Genomic DNA, 22,951 nt, shown 5'->3' on the forward strand with positions numbered 1-22,951 from the left:
GACCTTTGTTTGGGTGGTTACATAGATAGACTTGGGTGCCTAAATCTGGCCTAAAAAAATAAAGTGGTTATTATGGAGGCAAAATTATGCCTTGAAAATTTGAGGATGGGTAGAGTCCTAGCTGGAGATGAGCTTATAAAGTTTAAAATTCTGAGCAAAGAGAGATTTAGGATAGTCGATTCCTGTTTCAAAGAAGGGTAGATTCAAGTGCACTGGGAAACTTTTTGTATGTAGCAGCAGGGTCCATACAAATAGTTAGTGTGGCAGGCTAGGGAGGGAGCTTGCCACAAACTTAAGTGTTCTTCTAGATAAGCCCCAGGAATCATCAGGGAGTGCCCAGAACTCACATCATGGGATGGGAGGGATAGCTCAGTGGTTTCAGCATTGGCCTGCTAAACCCAGGGTTGTGAGTTCAATCCCTGAGGGGGCCATTTAGGGATCTGGAGCAAAAATTGGGGATTGGTCCAGGCATCCAGGAATAGGACCAGGCATCACTGATCTCCATTTGTGCTGGTATTACGAAGGGCACTGGTTCAGCATCATTCAGTGGACGAAATGAAATACCAGTGTTGTACATGGAAGGTGGGATTTTCCAAAGCATTTTGTGTAGAACTAGTCTTGCTCCCATTGAAAGCAAAGGCTCAACTTCCACTGTCTTGCATGTAGAGCTGGTCAGGGATTTTTCAGGAATTTTTTTTGCCAATTCATCTACATGGAACCAGTTTGCTAGAAACAGTTGGTTTCAACCAATTTTCCAACCTGAAAACCTATTGAGGTTGGTTGGTTTGTTTGTTTTTGGAATGAAAAGGTCTGGGGGGTTTTGGTTCAAAATGACTTTTCACTTCAAAAATTATGCTAAAAAAAGCATAAACCAAAGAAAAAAGGTCAAAATGGAAACAAAATGTCTCAAAATTATGGAAAAAAGTTTGTTTTTTTTTGTTTTCTTAACCCTAGCTGAATTTTTTTGAGTTTGTCTCTTCACCAAAGTTTTTGAGATTTTGACTTTCCATCTCACTTGGAGGCAGGAAAAATTGTCTGAACCTCAAAATTTTTCATGGGACAGAAAAACGGTTTCCATCCCAGCTTTAGTTTAATGTAAGTAAAGTTAGGTCAATGTTGGGGGCTTTTCAAAATCCCAGCTGGATAGATATCAGAGAGGGGACAGAACAAATGACCAGAAAGCGGATTTTTTGCTCGGGTTGCTAGGCACGGACAGTCCTGATCGTTCTCGCTGATTCTCCAGCTCACAGATGAATAGAACACAGCCTGTTCTACCTCTTATTACCACACTGGGTCTCTCTAATCCTAACCATCTAGGGAAGAGACTGCAAATTTTTCATATCACTTTGTATCTTGAAATCGTTTCAGAGTAGCAGCCGTGTTAGTCTGTATCTGCAAAAAGAAAAGGAGTACTTGTGGCACCTTAGAGACTAACCAATTTATTTGAGCATGAGCTTTCGTGAGCTACAGCTCACTTCATCGGATCTCCCCACTGTATTTTCTACTGAATGCATCCGATGAAGTGAGCTGTAGCTCACGAAAGCTTATGCTCAAATAAATTGGTTAGTCTCTAAGGTGCCACAAGTCCTCCTTTCCTTTTATCTTGAAACCATTTACCATTGCCTCAGAAGAGGTCTGCTTTGGAACAGCGTCAGCAGGTCAAATTATCCCTGTGAAACATCTGCTGGGGTGGAGGCGGGGAACACATAGTGCTGGCACAGCTCTGGAAAATATGAAGTCAAGTGTAGAGTTCAGCCACACCGTACTGACATTAAAGCTTGGTTACGAGCCAAATTCCACCCTCAGGCATGCACGTGCAATTCCTGTTTACTTCAGTGGTAGCTGTGCTGTGCTTATCTAAGGGCACAGCTTGGACGAAGTATTTATCTGTTGAGCGTCAGGGTCGAGAACAAACACCACACACCCGCATACCTTTTTACAGCCACATTTTCGGCTCCTTTTACAAGCCTCCCTGATGAAACACCCCCAGGCCTGAATTACAGACCGGGACACCAGAAAGCAGAAGACAAGGTAGTCCCTTTCTGCATGAGGAATGTTCTCTGTGTTTGGGGCTCATTGGTTCCACCCCCCTTCTGGTTTTTCATTGTGCGGGGCTGTTTTCTCACCACAGGCTGCTGCTTTCTAGTTTGCTGCCTGACTGCTGAGCACCCCCACCCCCCGGGGCCAAGAATTAAGCACAGAGAGAGAGAGGCTAGGCGCCCACCCAAATCATGCCATTTGTTGAGTGTTTGGGGCGGGGTCTGTCTTCTGAGTTATTCACCTGAGGGGAAACCATCCCCGCAGCAGCAGCCAGCAGGAAGCATTCCCCTGGATTTGCAGAAGTGTTTTGTAATAAAGATGGAAATAATCATTGTTAATAAGCACCTAGATGGGCATTACATCTTTAGAGCCCTTTCCGAGATGCTTCTATGAGAGTGTTAAGGGTTCAGTGAGGGTGAACAGCTCTAAGCCCCTGCGGGCTGTGTTGATGGGGCCATTCCTCCACCCTGCACAGCCAGCAAAGCGGGCCTCCCAGTGTAGAGTGGAGGACGAGCTGCAGCCCCTCAAGGGTATAGTCGTGTCTGTGTCGCTGCACAACTCCTGGGGGCCTAGTGTCTGCATGAGGCTTGCACTGGCTGGGGCAGTGTGCCCCCAAGCTACCCCCATCACAAGCTGTGATTCAGAGACCCTGCCAGCGCTAAAGAAAGAATTACTGCAATTCCAGGGGGAAAGTGCATATACAAAAATGGGGCAAGCAGGAAGAAGGGGCTGAGGGCTCAGTCCTACTTTAACTTTAAGCCCTACTGAATCTAATGGGACAGCATAAAATTAAGCATGTGCTTATGTGTTCTGTTGGACCAACCCAAACTGCTCGGCACCTTGCAGGATTGAGCTGATGCTGCCAGACCCTGCTCATTGTCATACTCTGCAGAAGGACAGGGGTGGCAGGTGTCTTTGGCAAAGGAAGCTGCTGTTCCTGATGGATTGGACAGGGAAATGGAAACAGTCCAGAGATGTATGGGGACGAGAAGGAACATTCCTTTTCCCCTTCTAGCCTGAGATGTGTAAATCGTACCACACCAACAGCCAGGTCCGCTGGGAGAGGCGAGGGAATGGGGCAAAGGAAGCGTCTTTCTCCACCCAATGTCCCCACTCGGTGGCTGAGCAGGATTCCAGCCTAGTGCTCTCTTGACCAATAGGTTGGGGGTGTAGGACCAATTTACCAGCTGGCACACCAGGGCTACACAGGGGTATGATTTGGTGCATCAGGGATAAGGTTAGGCATCTAGCAACTCCTTTGCATAGAGGGACACATTTCCAGCTGGTGTAAATTGGTCTATAGCTGCCAGGGGAAGGAGGATCCACCTGAGGATCAGGCCTGTGTTTTCTTTAGCAGCAGACACTGTAGGGAATCTCACCCCTTGACTTTGAAAATCGGGTCATTTGCATCTGCATCTCAGTTAGGTGACCAACGGTATGTTCAAAGGGCCACAGCTCTTAGCCCAAGTACCTGGGTTGGGAGCCGGGGAACATCCTTTGTGGGGCTCAGGAGAGACAAAGGACTTCATGCCCTTGACAGCAGAGGGAAAGTGGCTCCGATCTGTAACTGCTGCTCTGGCCTCAGTTCTGGAGTAGTCTTTATGGGGCTTGTGATCCCTGTGCTCTGGGGGTAGGTCCTGAAGAGCTGGTTCTTCATGGCGGTGGGTCCTTTGGCCCTACATCACCTTGCACCCAAAGAGCTGTTGCATATGGCCACGCAGGAAGTCCTCCAGGGAGCAGTGTTCCAGGTTGCACTGACACCCTTCCCTCCCCACTAGGCAGCGCTGTTGCGAAGGTTTGTTTCATGAGCCTCCGAGCCTATGCTCACACTGAAGTCAACGGCAAAACTCCCAGTAGGGTTAAGCTCAGGAAGTTGAATTTCTCTCACAGTAAATACCTACCATGTGCGGCTGCACCTTACTGCGGTGCATTCCTTGGAAATTTTATCAACAAAGCTTAAAGGTGCTACTTGGCATCAAGGCAATTGTTCCACTCTTAAGACCTACTTCTACTCCCACTGAAGTCGGGGTAGTCCTTTCCCCTCCCCCTCACCTTATTTCAGTAGTAACAAGATCTGACCCCTTGTTTTCTGAGAGCAAAGGAATTGCTGGGCCAGATCCTCAGCTGCTGTACATCAGCATAGCTCCTACACCGACATACAGCAAAGGTTCTATCCCATCATCCTGCGCTGTTCGCAATAGAAACATTCGAACACCCTGATCTCAGCCTCTACACCTAGAAACTGCAAACAGTGGAAGAGAAAATCAGTTGTCAAGCTGGGTAGAAGCTGCCATTAGTAACCCATCAGGTAATTTCTTGTCAGCCATCCTGCAACCTCTTCCTTTGCTGTTTGCTGCTGAGTCAGCTAAAAGCTACAGCCTAATAGCATAAGTCAACTTTTCTCAAATCTCTGCAAGGCTTCCTCTGGTGTGAGCTTTAAAGGAAAGGAACATGGGAAATAGTATGTGCTAGGATTGCTATCCTTTACACAGAGATGCCTTGTACTGTCACTTCTAGATATACCCTGGTTGGAATAACTCCACCATGGGCTATGGAACAGATGTGATGAATGTATGATTAAGGAAGCTAGCATTGGGTACAGTTACAGTATCTGTTAGAGTCAATTTGGAGTATATTCTCTGTAAGAAGTAAGAAAGTTATATACTTAGGTGGATATTTCAAAAGTCACCTGTCGACTTTGGATGCTCATTTTCCATTAAAATGAGTAAGAACAGATCATCCAAGTCTCCATTGCCTATTTGAAAATCTCCACCCTAAGGAAGAGGGGCTTGATCCAAAGCCAGGGAAATCAATGGAAGGGCTCCCCCTGATCTGGGTCAGCCCAGGTTTAGCAAGAAGAGCTGGTTTACAGTAAAAGTTCTATTTTTACTGCATCCTTGAGATTAGAGAGACAAGGTGGGTGAGGTAATAATTTTTATTGGACCAACTGCTGCTGGTGAGAGAGACAAGCTTTTGAGCTACACAGAGCTCTTCCTCGGGTCTGGGACAGGTCTTCAGAGTGTCTCAGCTAAATACAAGATCAAACAGATATAGTTTCACATTAGTGGACAAATCTCAAGGATTAACTTCTAAAGCATGACTTCATTAGATATCGAGTGGTCTTCCATTTTACACCCACATGTTGTGAATGTAATCGACATCAGACTAAAGGACACATTTCCACCCAGTGTTGTTTGCACCCGCAAACCAGTTAGCTAAATGCCTCTATTCTTTTGTCTGCACCTGCAAATGACTACATCTTTGAGATTGTGTTCACAGTTGATTTCACCTGCAAAGTTGCAGGTGTACTAGTATTTTCTAAATGGATAACCAACCTAATTCTCAGTTACTGAGGGACAATCTCCACTTGTTGATATATTTTGCTTTCCACAACCAAATCTCTGTACAGCTTTTCATGAGTGATGAACCCGAGTATTCGGATTCTAATATTTAAACTGTATTGTTAAATCTATTCATCTAAATTTGGGTTATTGCTGATTATGTACTCTATGTATCCTATGACTTTTAAAAACGAACTTTATATTTGTGGATAATCTGAGCACTATACACAAATGTACAGACACCCTTTTCCCAACCTATGTATTCTATACTTTTTTTAAACATTAATAATTTTTAAAAATCTATTAGAGAGCCACATTAAAGATCCACTGAAAAGACAGCTCTTAACACAGAATTTTGTTGAGAGCAGCTAGGCACCGTCTTGTTAATTTTTAAATTGACCAGTGGCAGAGGAGTGACCGGTCTGGTTTTATCAGATGCACATCTGTTGTACACCAGGAGTGCTTGCAAGGGCCAGCAGTGGGGGTTGGATGTCAGGAGGTCTGGGATTCACTCCCATCTCAGCCACGGATTTGCTGTGTGATCTTGGGTCCTTGTTGCATCTGCATTTCTCCATCTGTAGAATGGGGTGAATGATATTTATCCAGTATGTTTAAAGAACTAGGAGTAAAAGGTGCCATGTGAATGGAGAAAAAGGTGTCAGAGAAGTTACATATCTGACTCTCCTTCCCCTTGATTTAAAAAAAAAAAACTACAAAAGAAAATGAGCTCTTCCTTTTTTGGGGACGAGGGCTGGTCTTGTAGTAGGCTGGATCTCAGAAGAGATGGTTCCAGTTCCTGGCTGTGCAACAGACCTCCTGTGCGTATGTCTACACTGCATTGTAAAATCAGGCTTAGACTCAGGGTTGAGCCCAAAACCCCCTTCCATCCACACCAGAAATCAGTCTGACTCAGGCCAGGAACCCCTCTGGATTTGAGCCTGCAGATTCTGCTGAGGGTGGATGTGGGGTTCAGAGTCCCTGTCTCATTGAGACTCAGGTCCTAGCCCTGTGTGGATGCAGCTCAAGCCACAGACCTAAACCAGAAGGTCTGCATAGGCAGTGTGGACATGTTCGCAAGGCTGTGAGAGCCAAGTCCAGCCACTGTAAGCCCACAAATGCAGTATGGACACTCAAAGACAGGCCTTGCTCTCTGTCGCGGGTTGAAGCTCTGAGCTTTTACTACCCATAGGCATCTCATGCCTGTGTTGTACTCCACAACATACCCATTCACTGATTCCTGCTGATGCCTTTCTATTCCTGTTTTCAAAGTTACTTCTGACTTACGAGGACACTATGCGCGACTTCTGTGGAATTAATCATGAACACAGTCTTTAAGTACAGGACATGTGCTGTAGATACCCAGCTACGGTTGCAATTACACCCCTAACAGAAATAGTCCTGTAGAAATTCAAAGAGACGGCTAGGATTTCACCTCTGCGGGCTGCGATTGGCCACCTCTGGGCAGCTGCCACCATGTGTAATCCACGGTGCTTATCTGCACACCATTTAAAGACAGGGCCTTTGGTGGTGCTGCCTCATTGATTTGGGAGAGGGTCCGCTGAAAAGCAGCACCATTGAGCAGACACATGGAATCCATGCTCCTATCTGCTCAGTTAGTGCCTACAGGGGAAAACAGGACACAGGGTTCACTTCCTGCCTAGATAATGTTGTTAACAACCCAAGGCAGAATGTATGACCCTCCTATTAAAGGAAAAGTAAGCCAGGAAGCGGGGAGGGGGAATTCTTTGCCTCAGGGGGCTTTTTTTTTTTAAACCAGCACTGCACAATAAAACTCAATCTAGTCCTCTGTCTCTCCCCCATCCCCCAGCATTCATCCATTCTTTGTATTTACTCAGCAAAGCAGCTCTCCAAGCAGCCACCAAGCCCCTCCTTGTTGCTCCAGCCAGGCACGAGTCCTATGACCAGAGTCAGATGCTATCAGATCAAAGGCTGTATTCATCGAGAGTGAAGCCGATTCGGGGAGGTAACCAAAGCGCAGAGGGACTTGGCAAGCAGTTTGTCCTCGGGGGGAATGCAGAGTTCAAGAAACTCCTGAAGAGTGTGGGAGGAGGAAGACGAGCCTTTGACATGGATTCAAGCAGCGTGATGGGTTCCAGAAGGAAACACAAGGGTCTTTTTACAAACGGGAGATAGTGACGTGCAGGGGGAATCTAAAATCATTCATCTCCTGAGTGCCATTCATTCCGGCTGATCCAGGGAGGTGAGACTTGCTCCCCCATGCACCAGCCTGGGCTGCAGGGAATATTCACCCGCAGGGAGAACTGCCTGGTGTACCAGAGCCCTCCTCTCTCACTCTAAATTGCTGTCAGAGCCTCCCCCTCTTGGACTGTGCTGGCCCCTGGCATGTCCCCCACAGGAGAAGAACAGCCCCAGTTAGCCTCCAGAGTTCTTTCTGCCTCAGCCAGAGCCTGACAGAAGACAAGCAGGCCCTAAGCTGAATCTAGCACTCTGAAGGGAGCTAACATTAAAAGGGAACTAAGATCCCAAATCAGCCAGACCCTGATCCAAAGCCATTGGGATCTATGGGAGTCAGCTCAGAGTCCAGGAGCTGATCCTCAGCTAGTGGAAACTGCTATAACGCCACTGACGTCAGTGAAGTTATAACAATTCCCCAAGTGAACATCTGTGTAGACTTAAAGGTTCAACCCTCTCTAAGCTCAAAAGCTTGTCTCACTCACCAACAGAAGTTGGTCCAGTAAAAGATATCACCTCCCGCACCTTGTCTCTCCAATATCCTGGGACTGACAACAACATGGCATGACCCTCTCGAATGCCTTTATTTACCTGCCGAGACCTCAGGACAATGAGCCTAAATTTTCCCTGGTAGAGACAGAGCTGTGCGGAGAATGGTAATTCCATTTTGCAGAAGATTTTGATATTTTGAAATTTGGTTTTGTTCCGATTCAGAGTGAAAAACAGACTAAAAATGACTGTAATCAAGTCAACCCGCAACCTTCTCTTTGCTAAGCTAAATTTAGCTCCTTGAGCCTATATTATCTATGTGGTCTAGGAAATATTTAGTCCTGCCATGAGTGCAGGCGATTGGACTAGATGACCTCTTGAGGTCCCTTGCAGTCCTACGATTCTATTGGTATAAAGCATGATTTCTAATCCTTTAATCATTGTCAGGGCCCTTCTCTGAACCCTCTCCACTTTATCAACATCCTTCTTGAATTGTGGGCACCAGAACTGGACACAGGGTTCCAGCAGTGATCGCACAAGTGCCAAATACAGAGGAACCTCTCTGTTCCTTCTGGAGAGCCCCTTGTTTATGTATCCAGGGATCACATCAGCCCTTTTGGCCACAACATCACACTGGGTACTCATATCCACCATGACTCCCACATCTTTTCTAGAGTTACTGCTTCCCAGCATAGGGTCTCCCATCCTGTAGGCATGGCCTACATTCTTTGTTCCCAGATCTAACATTTACATTTAGCCATATTAAAATGCATATTGTTTGCATGTGCCCAGTGTACCACATAGTCTAGATAACGTCTTTAACCCATTTACTGTGTGCCGTGTTAATTGTACACTGTTCCAGTTATTTAATCAAAATGTCACGTAGCACCAAGTCAAAGCACCAGAAATCTACGTATATAACATCAGCACTGTTACCTTTATCATCCAAACTGGTAATCTCATCAAAAAAAGAGAGCAGGTTAGTTTGACAGGGTCTATTTTCCATAAACCCATCTTGATTGGTTTTAATTAATGACCCTTCTTTAATTTGTTATTAATTTAGGCCCATATCAGCTGCTCCTTTATCTTGCCTGGGATTGATGTTAAGCTGACAGGCCTATAATTACCCAGGTCATCCCAATTACACTTTTTAAAAATTGGCATATTAGCTTTCTTCCAGTGTTCTGGGTCAACATAGCTGAAAGAACCACACCCCGACTGACATAGCTAGGCAGACCTACCCCCATGTAGACCTACCCCCATGTTGATCGAAAAAATGCTTTACTTGATGTAACTACCATTGTTGAGGGAGACTGTGTTCTTACAGTGCTGGAAAAACCCCTTCCATCACTGTAGGCTGTGTCTACACTACATGGTTAAGCCAGCATAGCTACACCGATGTAGCCAAGGTGGTGTATTCCCCTAAGGGTACGTCTTCACTACCTGCCATTCGGCGGGTCGTGATCGATCTATCAGGGATTGATTTATTGCGTCTCATCTAGACGTGATAAATCGATCCCTGAATCGACGCCTGTACTCCATCTTGGAAGGTTGACTTGCTGCCGTGAGGACAGCAGGGTAACTCGAACTAAGATACTTTGACTTCAGCTACACAAATAGCATAGTGGAAGCTGCGTATCTTAGTTCGAAACCCCCCACCCCACCAGTGTAGCCCAGGCCTAAGTGTAGACACAGCCTGAATCACAATTTGTTTCCGGGTCAGTTCTGGGGTGATGCAGCTACGTAGCACTCTTTCCTCAGCACAAACTGTAGTTACTGCAATATGCAGTACTATAGAACTTCTGCCTCCATATGCGTATTTACCAAAATGTCAATACCTTACTGCAGCAAGACTGTGTGGCTTCATGGTTAGAGCCCCAGACGGGGGCTCCAGAGTCCTGGGTTCTAATCCCAGCAATTTCACTACCCTGCTGGGTGACTTTGGACAAATTACTTCCCTCCCCATGCCTCAGTTTCCCCATCTGTAAAATGGAGCTAATGATCCTTTGTAAACAGCTTTGAGATCTGCTGATGAACAGTGCAATATGAAAGCTAGGCATTATTCTTATTTAAAATAACTAAGTGTGATGAGGAAAAGAAAACTAGCTCAAAGTGCAGTTTAGAATCCCGAATCCAAAAGCAAAACCTGCTGGTGGTAAGTGAAAATGAAAGGGAGCCTGGTCAAGATGAACTCCCTGCGTCCTGCAACACAGCAAGTAAAAATGCCCCAGAATACAAATGAGAACTCCCACCTGACTGCAGGAAGAAAGTGGAGATGGAGATATTTTCTGCTCTAGCGTAGGCTCCAGAGACCAAGACAGAAATCTTTGGAGAAGGGAAGAGAGGTGGGAGAACTCCCAAAGGAAAGGAAATTCTAGGCTGAAAAAGGAAGATTTATGTCTTCCCAGCATCTGGTCCTGGCTTCCTCTCCTTTCTTCTCACTGCTGAACATACGGAATGCCCTTGAAGGACAGGAAGAAACAACTCTTCATTAACAGTTATGATCTTCACAAGAGCCCCCAGTTTGGATGTGGCAGAAATTCCTGAGGAGCTAAGACAGGATGAGATCAGAAAAAATGGAAGGCTTAGAGGGGAGCAACAAATGTCAGTTGACCAGACAGGCAAATCAATGGTAGGGCAAACTCAGGAAACAGATGGTTCAGAGTCCATGAACCAAAAGTCGAAAGTCCATGTGGTCGCTCCATGATGAACACCAAAAATTAATTTTCTGCTGCCCCCAGCCTGCTATGTAATGGCCAACCAACGGGGGAGCAGTAATAATGCCACTGGACATAGGTGACCAAACATAGCCTGAAGAACAAATCCTGATCTTCTAGTTTATTCTGGTCATTGCAACATTTCCAACTCATGACTTTATTGCAAGGCTTGCAAGCACCAGCTCCTAGATAAACAGATTGCAGAAGAACCTCAGCTTTCATTAAAAAATGAATTTCTAACCCTCCTGGATGCCAAGAAAAGCTTGAAAGTGGGCCTCAGTTGAACCCTAAAGACTCCAGAAGGAGACCCAGGACAAAGATACAAATAATTCAACATTTATTTTTCTTAAACAGTCTCATGATTTTCAAGCCAATCTCCTAATCTGTTGAGGCCCGACTCCTAATATCTGACTGCTTAGAGCTGGCAATATTGTTCTTATAATGTGCTTTTTGTCAATAAGTTCATATAGAAACTTTGGGACCTGCTTCAATTATCTGGCATGAGTTGTTCATCCACAAAGCAAATCTATTAATCAATATGTAATCTTTCAACGAATATTTAGACATGCGCATTTCAGATGCTAGGTTGTTCATAGACTGTACACCTGGACTACTCATTATTTGCTCTGTGTGATAGTTGGTCACATGGTATTGCTTCTGCTCCTCGACTGGATAACTGAAAGTTTTGAATAAGTACCAGAAAACAAGCATTCTTATTTGCATGAAAATACAGATGTTGGCATGGACAACACAACCCCATTTGTGCAAATATTTGTAAATAGGGAATAAGGCCTTGTCTAAACAAGGGAAACTGACTACCAGATATTCTGGAATAACTATTCTGGTATAATTTACCTTTTCTGGAATAACTTCCCTATGTGAATACTCTATTCCAGAATGAAAGTGATTTCATTCCAGAATAAGTATTTTGTTTCCAAAGCAGAGCAATTACTCTGGAGTAAAGTCAGCTTTATTTCAGAACAGGGTGTCCAGATGGGAGTTATTCTAGAATAGTTATTCCAGAATAGCTGGTCAGTTTCCCCATACAGACAAGAAGCAGCCTGAATTTGGTTGACATAAACAGCTGTTTGAGATATGCATGTTCAGAACTGTTCTACGTTCCATGGTTTGTAACAGCTCCCTAGGGGTCATAATACAAGCGGGAGATCACTAACGTGCTGCATGGTCGAGCCACGCCATCTCCAACCACTGATGCACCTGTCATGGTCACCAGTCTTGTGACTGGTCCACAAACAATTTCCATTAACTTCAGGGAGTGTCAAGCATCACCAGCACTTTCTAATCCATAATCCTGGTCTTTAAATAAACTCGTCCTGAGGCCTTTCCGTTTGGAGGCCCATTAAGGCTGTGCCATTAAGGATGTCCATAGACAACTGGCTCATACGAAAATGTTTAATATTTCCATCTTATTTTCTACCACCTTCTTTACACAGCCTAGGATCTGAATTCCTCCTTGCTGCTTAAAAAAAAAAAAGTGACTGTACATTGACCGGATGACATCATCTTACTTTTTTCAGGTTTTTAGAGGCATCTAAGTTATAAAAGGGGAAGGTGTGAGCATGTGGATGTTGGGTGGCGAATAGTGTCATGAATAGAGAAATAAAACATACTCACTCCAAGCGGAAGCGTGAGAATTGAGAAAGATACACACATGCATTGAAAACCATTTGGTAGGTTCCATATACTAAGTGACTAAAAGATATTCTCTGTTTAAAATCAGTATCTATATCAGAAGGCTTTGTAGGTCTTCTAGCTTAGATGGAACACACACACACACACACAGAGCCCTCTGGTATTGACTCTGCAATATACGGCCTGTCATATGTTCTCTTTTATAATGTGGACTGTCCCATAAAGTAGGACATTTTAAACATGAGCGCTGCCATTAAGAAACTGAAACAGTCGCTTATCAGTCACAGGATGTCATGGAGCTGTCTCAGGTTGTGCTTGAAAGCCCCCCTGCAACTTACTGATAAAAAGCTTAACTCCTTCTCAGGGCTTATCTGAAGAAGAAAGAATTAGACCCTCATGAAATAACAGGGTTTTTTATAAGCTAAAAATAAGAGAGCGAGAGAGAGAAATCACTTAAAAACTTTATAATACAGCAGAACGAGTTTAACCTGCTGTGATTTTCAGCTAAGGTTTCTGCTTCATCAAGAAAGAACCCCGTTGTGAAACCTATGTCAAAAGAGAAAAGATGTGAGAGGCTGGTCTCTTTCATAGATTAGAAGATTAATTAAAACAAAATCACATAGTCAAATGTCTTACTGGCGAAAACACACACAAGGCATACCACTGTGTGTATGGAATATGAGAGTATGGAATGGATAATCACTTTCAATTGGACTCTGATGTGAACTGGATGATGCTGATTCTTGGGAGAAACTCATGGAATATGGATCTTATTTCTGCCACACATTGCGATCTGCCAGCCTGCTGTTTTTGCACTGTAATATCATTGCTGAACGTGGTTGAATTGTTGGTTGCAAATAAATTATCCAGCATAGCCTTTAATTTTTTCTGTTTATAAATCATTTGCAAACCAATCCTGATTTCTGCAAATGTCATCATTCCTCTACCAGATAGTTTGCAGGAACAGTTATCAGCCTGCGGGTAAAATTTTCAAAAGTACTTAAGTGACTTAGATAGATGGATCTATCCTATCTATCTAAGTCCTCTGTTCAAAAGTTTTATGGGACTTAGGAGCAGAAGTGCCTAACTCACTTTTGAAAATGGGACCTCAATCATCTGAGCAGTGATGGATGCACTGTATTCCATGAGAGCCCAGACTTAAAGATGCAGTGATAACAGCTATGTGACAAGGTTACGATGCGCCATGCAATAGTGCTAATAGGCCTATAAATTTAGCTAGTTATAACCTGGATCATTCAAATCTGCTGTATAATATGTATGTTTTAATTGTCGGTGGCAGAGTGATCCCGATAAATATCAAGGGTCACGCACTTGAAGAAAAGCAGAGACTTATTTGTATGGGTGTTTTTTAACCTACATTTGTGTGTCCAATTACTGCAATTTTGTACATACATCAAGTCTTTGCATTTGCACATTTCCATATAGATACCTATGAAGATGGGCACAATATAAGAGCCTACATAGAATGGACTAGGTATATCCAGTTTGCATGCAGAGTCATGGGAATCATAGAAGATTAGGGTTGGAAGAGACCTCAGGAGGTCATCTAGTCCAAACCCCTGCTCAAAGCAGGACCAACACCAACTAAATCATCCCAGCCAGGGCTTTGTCAAGCCAGGCCTTAAAAACCTCTAAGGATGGAGATTCCACCACCTCCCTAGGTAACCCATTCCAGTGCTTCACCACCCTCCCACTGAAATAGTGTTTCCTAATATCCAACCTAGACCTCCCGCCTGCAACTTGAGACCATTGCTTCTTGTTCTGTCCTCTGCCACCACTGAGACCAGCCGAGCTCCATCCTCTTTGGAACCCCCCTTCAGGTAGTTGAAGGCTGCTCTCAAATCCCCCCTCAGTCTTCTCTTCTGCACACAAACACAAGCATTCAATTTCACATGCATTTGTGGGTGCATTTTGGGCCTTCTCTTTTTAAAAATGGGGTCAGTGTAATCCACCACGGTTCCTGACTCATTAAATACTCTCAGTGCTTAGCAGAGAAGTATGTTTCCTTACTCAATAGCCTCCAGTCTTATTTAAAATGTACTGTTTCAGACAGAGCCTCCACTGATGAGAGGCAACAAAAAAAGTTTAGGTCCAAGTCATCAGATTGTCCAGTGAAGGTTCCTCAGGGACTGACTGTGGCTTTGCCACAAGCCCAGAGTGAAGGGCAGCACAAGAGACCAGCTGGTGACTCTGGTCCTTGACTTTCCCTTGCTCCAGAAGGGAGGTCATGGACTAGCCCTTTGCCTAGCACTTCCCCCTCCAAGCTATGCTGGATGGTGCCTTGCATTGGCAGTACCCAGGCTCCAATCTCTCTACACCCATCAGCACAGGATAGGAAATAGCCTCATGGAGGTTGTTCTCTCCTTCCTGCTGCTCCACACAGCCAATGTGGGGCATTAGAGGCTGCACCCTTTGAAGTATACACCCAGGCTGGTGCTCAAGGGCCTGACCCTGCTGAGTGCCTTCTCTCCAAGTTGCTGAACACCTTCAGCTCCCGGTGAAGGAGCTGGGAATGGACAGAGTTCAGCAGCTTGCAGGACTGATCCCCCATTCTGCACACCCTTACTCCTGCGAGTAATCCGCACTCACATGAGCAGTCTCTTTCTCCTTCAACTCCCCTGAAAAAGTTTAGCAGGCCTGGGCTCTACAGTGGAACTGGAAATCTTCAGAGTCCGGGTTAGGTTTTCTAACAGCAATCCACGTGATGACTGCCTACACCCACTGCCTCCTTGGGGGGTGGAGGAGGGATATGGCTTCACCACATGGTTCTCTTACATGCCATGATCAGAAGGAAGAGAGGCTGAGAATTTATTTTCCTCCCATATTCCTCTAAGTTCATAAAGCTGGGAATTTTAAAATGGAAACATTCCTCTTTCTGTTATGCTCTTTCAGGACCATTAAGAATATACTTGTATACAAAGAAAGAGTGAGTAAAAATCCCTTATCATTCATCAGTAAATGCAAGAGGTTCACCAGAGCACCCTAGCGATTAGGTTACCCAACACCATTCTGTCAACCTCACAAAACAGCTGTTATCTGGCATCCCCAGCCAGTATCAAAAAAATTAGTGTAAGATTAGTCTGATGTACCGCTGATGCTTTATGGATATTTACACCAGCTTCAATTCTTTTCATTCTGCTTATCAAGCAATGCAACTTTGTTTTGCCAGACGCAGTCCTGCTCTGTTAAACATCTGTTGTCTGTACTGTTACAGGACCTCTCAACACACCGGACTTTAACATCTCCTTGATTAGAAACTGACTGATGCCAAAGCTACTGGATTTGTGCCAGGAAAACAAAACAGGCCCACATGGAAATAATGCTCTGAACTTGCATATGTAGTCACCAGAAGGCTTCCCCTTTAATTGAATTTGGTTCTTATTTTGTTTTTTAAACAATGTGGCTCACATTTACCATGATGCAAACTGAAACAGGATACAGGAACATCCTGTCTGAATCTGCAGGAGAAATTGCGTTCAGACAGTCGGAAAGCAGACAAACATTATTTCAATTCAACACTAGGTAAAGGGGTGCAAATTTTGTTTGTAACCATCTATAGTTTATGGTTGTAAAAATGGCTTTCAGAGTCTGACATGGTCAAAAACTGAGAACTCCTTCCTAGATGTTACAGAAAACAAAATTATTTGATGGGTACAGTTGTTTTCTCATTCTGTACTGTTTTGAGATACCGACACACCGAATTAACACTTTAGATAAATCAAATGTTGGGCCTGATTCTTGAGTTCACTTACGCTACTTTTAAACTGGTGGCACTCCACTGATTTCAGTGCAGTTACTCCTGATCTACACTAGCACAAGTGAGATCTGAATCAGGGCCTGAGAGTCCACTCCTAAACGCCTTAAGCAGGCAAAACTCCTGAGTAAAGCTTGGGCTTCTACATAGTCAACAACACTGCACAATCAATAATGTGCATTTCAGCGAATGAGTGTAACTCCCCCATCCCGCAAGACGTTTGAGAGCAATAGTTATAGTAATTTACATGTCTGAAAATAAGTGTACAGAAGCTCCCAGACACCGTAGTATCTTCTTTGGGTTTTTTTTTCCCCTTCTACTAGCAGTGAATAGGCTTAAATCTTGTCAAAGTTACTGGAACCGACAAAAAAGATGGAGATGATTTTTCAGCTTTTAAGTTGGTTTCTACTTGCAAAAAGACCAGGGGCAAATAAAAATCTTCGGTGAAAATTCCAGTGATTCTTTTCTTTCAATATAACATTTCTGCTCGATCCATCTATATCAATTAAAGCTTGAAAACCATTGTCAATTTCAAATTTCATATAGACCAGTTCATCCAACAGCAATCCTGGGACCAAGAGTTGAGGTTGGCTCTTTTCCCAGCACTCCCCTCTGTATTGTGCTTTTTATTACAGGGATCCATTGTGAGGATCAATTCCGTTTTGATGGGTTCATTAAAAATTTGCTGTGATGTTACCAAACTGGTTATATTTGAATTAAAACGGCAAACCTCTTCCAAAGCCATTATCTGGACGGTGGGTCACAGTCTGCTGTCCATTACACCATTGAAACCCAAAGTATTTCCAGAGGTGTCACTGGAGTTACTCTAGATTTGCAGGTTTCAGAGTAGCAGCCGTGTTAGTCTGTATCCACAAAAAGAACAGGAGGACCTGTGGCCCTTAGAGACTAACACATTTATTTGAGCATAAGCTTTCGTGAGCTGTAGCTCGCTTCATCGGATGCATTAAGCTGTAGCTCACGAAAGCTTATGCTCAAATAAATGTGTTAGTCTCTAAGGGGCCGCAAATCCTCCTTTTCTTTTTTCTAGATTTGCATCAGATCAGAATCTGGCCCTCAATTTTTTAATATTACCCCCAAAATATTTTACCACGGGGTGATTAAATGGCATGGTCACTTGAACTTCCTGGGCCAAATTCTCTCCTGTGCCACTCACTTAAGTCAACAGAACTATGTCAGCATTGACTTTTCCCTCCTATAACGTTACTGTGAGAAAACCATTCAGTTGCCCTAAGACTGTGTTTCTAAAGTTCCCAAAGCAAACATGCATTGTAACTTTAAATATAGACTGACCGTTTTTGGCTTGCATCTCATATTACATACAGTTTGGTGTCTCTAACTACACGCTAGGCAGCACCGTTAATATCTCAGAAGAGAGACACTAAGCCTTCTGAATGCTCTATATTTTCATTCCTTATGGGGAAAGCATTTACTTTATATTTTCTCTAAACTAGCACTTAGAATGAAATGTAACAAATTTTCATATGCTATATTGAGGAATTAAACTGTGCAGAGGTCTGTTTCAATTCTCTCTGTATCTCACACACACACACAGTGTTTCATCGATATCTCTTTCCTTTAAGAGGACCCCAGGCAAATTGGTTTGCAGAACTTGAACTTGTATTTTTAAAAATCAGCTGGTTAAACAACAGACTTGTAAATTCACTGTTACTGCAGGGAGGGGGAGGAAATGGGGTACTCACATGGTGATGGTGTTCCATTTTTTTGGTCATTCATAATTTACGCCTTCAGAAATGCCTTATTTGTGCTGACGGGTTTTTTCCCCCCCTGTTCAGAATCGCCGGCTGGATTAAACTGAGCTGCTAAAAAGGCAAGGAAGAGACCAAGGACACAGGAGAATGCCGCACTTGTTCAGACACTCCTTGCCGAGTTCCTGACCCCTTTGCAACTGGAAAAGGAAACAGCACATATGTCATTCTTTTTTGCCTTTCCAGCTCACATGAGCGGGGAGGGGCTCCCCCCTTTCAGATAGCAGTAACTGCTTGACGTATCCCAGCCCCGCTGCCTTCCAGGAACTTTGAATCTTCGGCAACAAGTAGAAAGAAAATGCTCTTAAAAGTGCTTGGTTTCAATCACAATCCAGCCCAGCGTCCTGGGCCAGTTACCAGCCCCATAGATATTAACACAATGGTAGATAAGTCACGGCCAAAAAAAGTGGAGGAATGCTGGGATGATTTCACAATGGGGTTTTCAAGTTCCATTCTGGCTTGGAAGCCTCTGCCATGAGATTCTAATTGACCCTCTCATTTAACGGGTGTAAATCAGGAATATATCCACTGAAGTCAGAGTGGTTACACTGGTGTAAATAAGAGGAAGGCTCAAGCCAGTGATTAAAACACTCGGCTTGCTATTCAGGAGAGTGGGGTTTAATTCCTACTTCAGCCACACGTTTCCTGTGTGACCATGGACAAGTATTTTAGTCTATCTCTGCCTCAGTTTCCCATCTGTAAAATGGGGGTGATAGTACTTCTTAGCTCCTATACCATTTCTTTCTTGTCTATTTAGATTATTAACTCTTCAGGCAGTGTTTTTTTACTGTCCGTACAGCACCTAGCACAATGTCTTATCTCGGTTAAGGCCTCTAGGTACCACCAAAATACAAGGAATTAATAATAATAATAATTAATAATAGTTCATTAGACTCAGACCCAAGTGGCTTTGTCAAGAACTGATCAATCCTCAGTTCTCATGGACTGTGTGGGTCAGTACGAATTCACAGCATGCTTTTGATGTCAACCACCCAGTAACAGTTTGACTCAAAGTCGGGTGGGTGTGGGGGGAGCCAGGAAAATCAGAATCAAGACTGAAGCTCCCCCTGTTATGCAGCTTGTTTCTGTTAAGTCAGCTAAGTGACCTGCTGCCAAATGCACTGCTATGTACTTGGCTCTCAATGTTTATTTTCCAATGGTAGGGTGGGACGAGTGGCAACGTACACGACAAATCCAAATAACCTAGCCTTGTGTGCGTGCACCGATACTGTAAACCACTCATATCAGCAGCATTTGCGACGGACTCTCACGGTGTGTAGAGAACCCTCGAATACCCCCTGGCATGCAGAGCACAGCAAGGCAAGGGCCAGAGGGACAACAAACCCTGATGTGACCCCTCTAGCTTCAGTAGAGCTACGTCAGTTTATACCAGATTAAGGTCTGATTTAGAGTGGACAGACACCTGTGAATGAACGGAAAATACTGACGAGAATTCTGCTTGCCATTGTCTTCTGCTTCCCCATTCTACACCTAAAACACGCTGCATGCCCAGGGCATTCTGGATCTACACAGAGGGAGGGAAGGAGGCTGAGGTGCTGACAGGCACTTAGGGTGTGTCTATACTAAGGCCATGCTGTAGCATCATAGTGTAGATGCGTCCTACCTCAGTGAAAGGGGTTATTCTGCCAGGGTAAATAATCTGCTTCTCTGAGAAATTCTTCCATCCCCCTGCCTACACAGGGTGGTGAGTCAACCTATGTCACACAGGGCACAAAAGTTTTCACAGCCGTCAGCAATGTAGCTAGAGTAATCTAATTTTAACCATAGATCTGGTTTTAGCTTCAAATTCTGCCTCAGTTCCCATCCTGAGTAATATGTCTGGACACTGAGGAACCCTGTTGTGAGGAAGGAATCTGACCTGCTAGGCCACCGCTAAGCCAAAGGAATGGACGATCCCTATATCTATCTAATTTTAGGTACTTACTATTAATCATGTTTATTACAGCAGTGTCCCTGGACCAAACAAGAGCAGGACCCCATTGTGCCAGACACTGTACAAATAGAGTAGTGGACAATCCCCACCCTGAAGGGGTGATATGGTCCCCATTATCATAGTACCTCACAATGTTCTTCATCATGTTTGCTCTAGTTATCTTCATAACACCCCTGTGACTTAGGGAACTGCAATTATCACCATTAATTTTATAGATGAAAAACCGAGGCAAGACTAAGTCCTAGGTCCTCAAGGTATTCAGTCTCTGAACTTCCTCTGAAATCCGTGGAAATACCTTTGGAGGATCTGAGCATAAGTGACTTGCCCAAGGGGGCACACAGGAAGTCTGTCGCAGAACAATGAATGCAATCCAGATCCTCTAAGGCAACGGAGGCCACCCTAACCACTGGACCAGCCTTCCTTTCTACTGAATTTTCTAGCCCCATTTCCTGCTTGTCCGCTGTGCTGGAAGCCACTGTAAGAGTGTGGGGCCCAGTTTGCAAGGCCCCTGGTACCCTGTCCTTACCCGCCATGGAGCAAAACCTCAGCGATTCTGCTGGATGGTGGACCTTTTCCATCCACCAGTATGGGAAGGGTCTGAGCTTTAAAGGGGAGAGAGCCCACCCCGTTCTATACCACCTCCCGAAGAGTCTGGGAGAAGTATGTTGAACATAGAAAGGCATTGTGTTCTCTCTCCCTCTGACCCTAGAGCCAACCGCCTTGAGGGGAGCAGAGTCAGCAGGGAAATCAGAAGCATGGGGGGAATCAGACAATATGATTGACCATTAATGTCCCCCGTGTCTGAACCCCTCCTCTCACCCTTACATCCAGTGGCTGCTGTAGGCAGTGAAAACTATATGGAAGAGGGCAACTAAAGAGTAGTTTAAAGCCTTTTTTGGTCAAAGGTTACAGTATTTGTCCAGAAGCATCCAATCTATCTGATAGCAAAGGTATGTTGAGAGGCCTGCGTGACGGCCTTTCATTGGCTGATACCTCAGCCGCCTTGGCCCACAGTGTCTCCATTAACCCACAGAGGAAAGGGCAATTTAACTGGTTGTGGGGTTTTTTTTTTTTTGCCTTGGTGGAGACATTTGTTCATCTGTCGTCTGTCTCTGAAGCCTTGAAATCCTTCCTGAAAATATGGAAACAAAAACTCCCTGTTTGCCTGTGTAGCACCTTTGTCCCAAAGGATCATAGAGGGCTCTACAAACTATGTGCCATTCTATTACAGAGGGGTCACACAGGTATGGCAGTGCGAAACACACACACACATCTTTGACCACCTCACCTGCACTCTGCCCACTAATCTACCTCCATCGAAACCACTTCTAATAGCCCACACTACCAACCAGCTTCACTTAGCCTACATTTTTTTTAAAATTCAGTCTCCTTTATACCATTGGGAAGGAGAGACCACAACTGTGGCTATTTTACAGGGAGCTTAAGTGACTTGCCCCAGGTCACACAGGAAATCTGTGGCAGGACGGAAAATTGAAAGTAGGTCCAAGCTAGCATTCTAACCGCTGCACCATCCTTCCTCCATTTCATTCACCTAACTTAAGCTCCCAAATTGCCAAAGCATGCTCAGAAATCTGGAACATGTCTGGAGATAGGCAGTTTGCAGAATTCAGTAGTAAGTTGAGTACTACATTTTTATCAAGAATATTTCATACACAAATGAGCTGTTAAATCAGAGGCCGTTTTGAAAAACGGTGCTCATGGAGGACAGTGAACATCTCACTAAGTCCACTTGATGTGGCTGTGCAGCTTAATGGGGCCTTAAAATGGGAGCAAATGGTCCCCTGAGAATACCTGCCACACAAAGGGCCATCCCGGCTGGTGCAGAGAGGCAGTAAGGGCTGCAAATGGCCATGCTCCCAGCCCTCTGGTATAGGGTGCAGCTTAGGGGCAGGGTGGGGACAATGCCAGAGTCCACTGGATGATGAATAGCTCTTCTTCTCAAGGCCCAGAGGAGGCCATGGGAAGCACAGCATCTGCTAGAGCAGCCTTGAGGCTGTTCTAATTTACCCCAGTGGCCGGACAGGGCCTCGCAGGGCAGCAGCTCAAAGCCACTTTTGCTTCCCCCCACAGCCTCTCCTCCCTGTCCCAAGTGCAGCAAAAGAGTAACCTGAGAATCAGGCTATCACAGGCCAGCTGGCCCATTCAGGGGATCAGGGCTCAGCCTTGCCTGTGGCATAGCTGTTATCTGCCGGCTGATCCTGAGTGGGGTGGCTTAATTACATTAGTGATCCTAGCTGTGAAAGGGTGAGGGTGGCCAGGGGAGTTCCCTCTCTCTGGGAAGGACTTGCAGGAGGCAGGCGGGCAAGCTGGGTAGAACCACATGGGGCAGGATAGGCCTGTAAAAAGCTCCTGGAAGAAGCTTATCGTTTCATAGCATCTCTAAGGCTGGAAGGGACTGTTGTGTTCATCTAGTCTGACCTTCCACATAACACAGGCCACAGAACTTCCCTAGAATAATTCCTGCCGAGTCCCCAGGGAGGGGAGGTATTGGGGCTGGAAAGCAGGGCATCTTGGGAGGCAGGATCCCTCCGAAGCAGCGAAGCTGGAAATCTGCAGTGCCCTGGAGTAGGGGTGTGGAGTCAGGTACCTCATTATCGTCAGAGAGGGGCCAAAGGGTCATTTGTTTGGATTCTTTAGCTGGACTTTTGTTAGCCTGGAAGGGGGGTGTCAAGGTTCCTCCCCCACTCTGAACTCTAGGGTACAGATGTGGGGACCTGCATGAAAAACCTCCTAAGCTTATCTTTACCAGCTTAGGTCAAAACTTCCTCAAGGTACAAAATATTCCACCCGTTGTCCTTGGATTGGCCACTACCACCACCAAACTAATACTGGTTACTGGGGAAGAGCTGTTTGGACGCGTCTTTCCCCCCAAAATACTTCCCAAAACCTTGCACCCCACTTCCTGGACAAGGTTTGGTAAAAAGCCTCACCAATTTGCCTAGGTGACTACAGACCCAGAC

The 22,951-nt window shown here is 44.9% G+C and overlaps 1 protein-coding gene and 1 long non-coding RNA gene across 2 annotated transcripts in view; one reads left to right on the forward strand and one right to left on the reverse strand.

Annotated features, from left to right (window-relative positions):
- The window catches only part of GYPC (glycophorin C (Gerbich blood group)), a 41,021-nt gene extending 22,702 nt beyond the window's left edge, over positions 1-18,319 (reverse strand). The window contains exon 1 of the mRNA XM_048869954.2: positions 17,951-18,319. Coding sequence (XP_048725911.1) covers positions 17,951-17,984 — 34 coding nt within the window. The 5' untranslated portion in view covers positions 17,985-18,319. The remainder of the gene's footprint in view (positions 1-17,950) is intronic.
- Positions 1,742-13,368, forward strand: LOC125645036 (uncharacterized). The gene is made up of 2 exons (XR_007359173.2): positions 1,742-2,031; positions 7,238-13,368. It is a non-coding gene; the product is annotated as an uncharacterized LOC125645036 (long non-coding RNA).
- Positions 18,320-22,951: the final 4,632 nt, after the last annotated feature.

The sequence above is a fragment of the Caretta caretta genome, chromosome 11 (assembly GCF_965140235.1).
Source record: "Caretta caretta isolate rCarCar2 chromosome 11, rCarCar1.hap1, whole genome shotgun sequence".
In the NCBI taxonomy this organism is placed as follows: Eukaryota; Metazoa; Chordata; order Testudines; family Cheloniidae; genus Caretta; species Caretta caretta.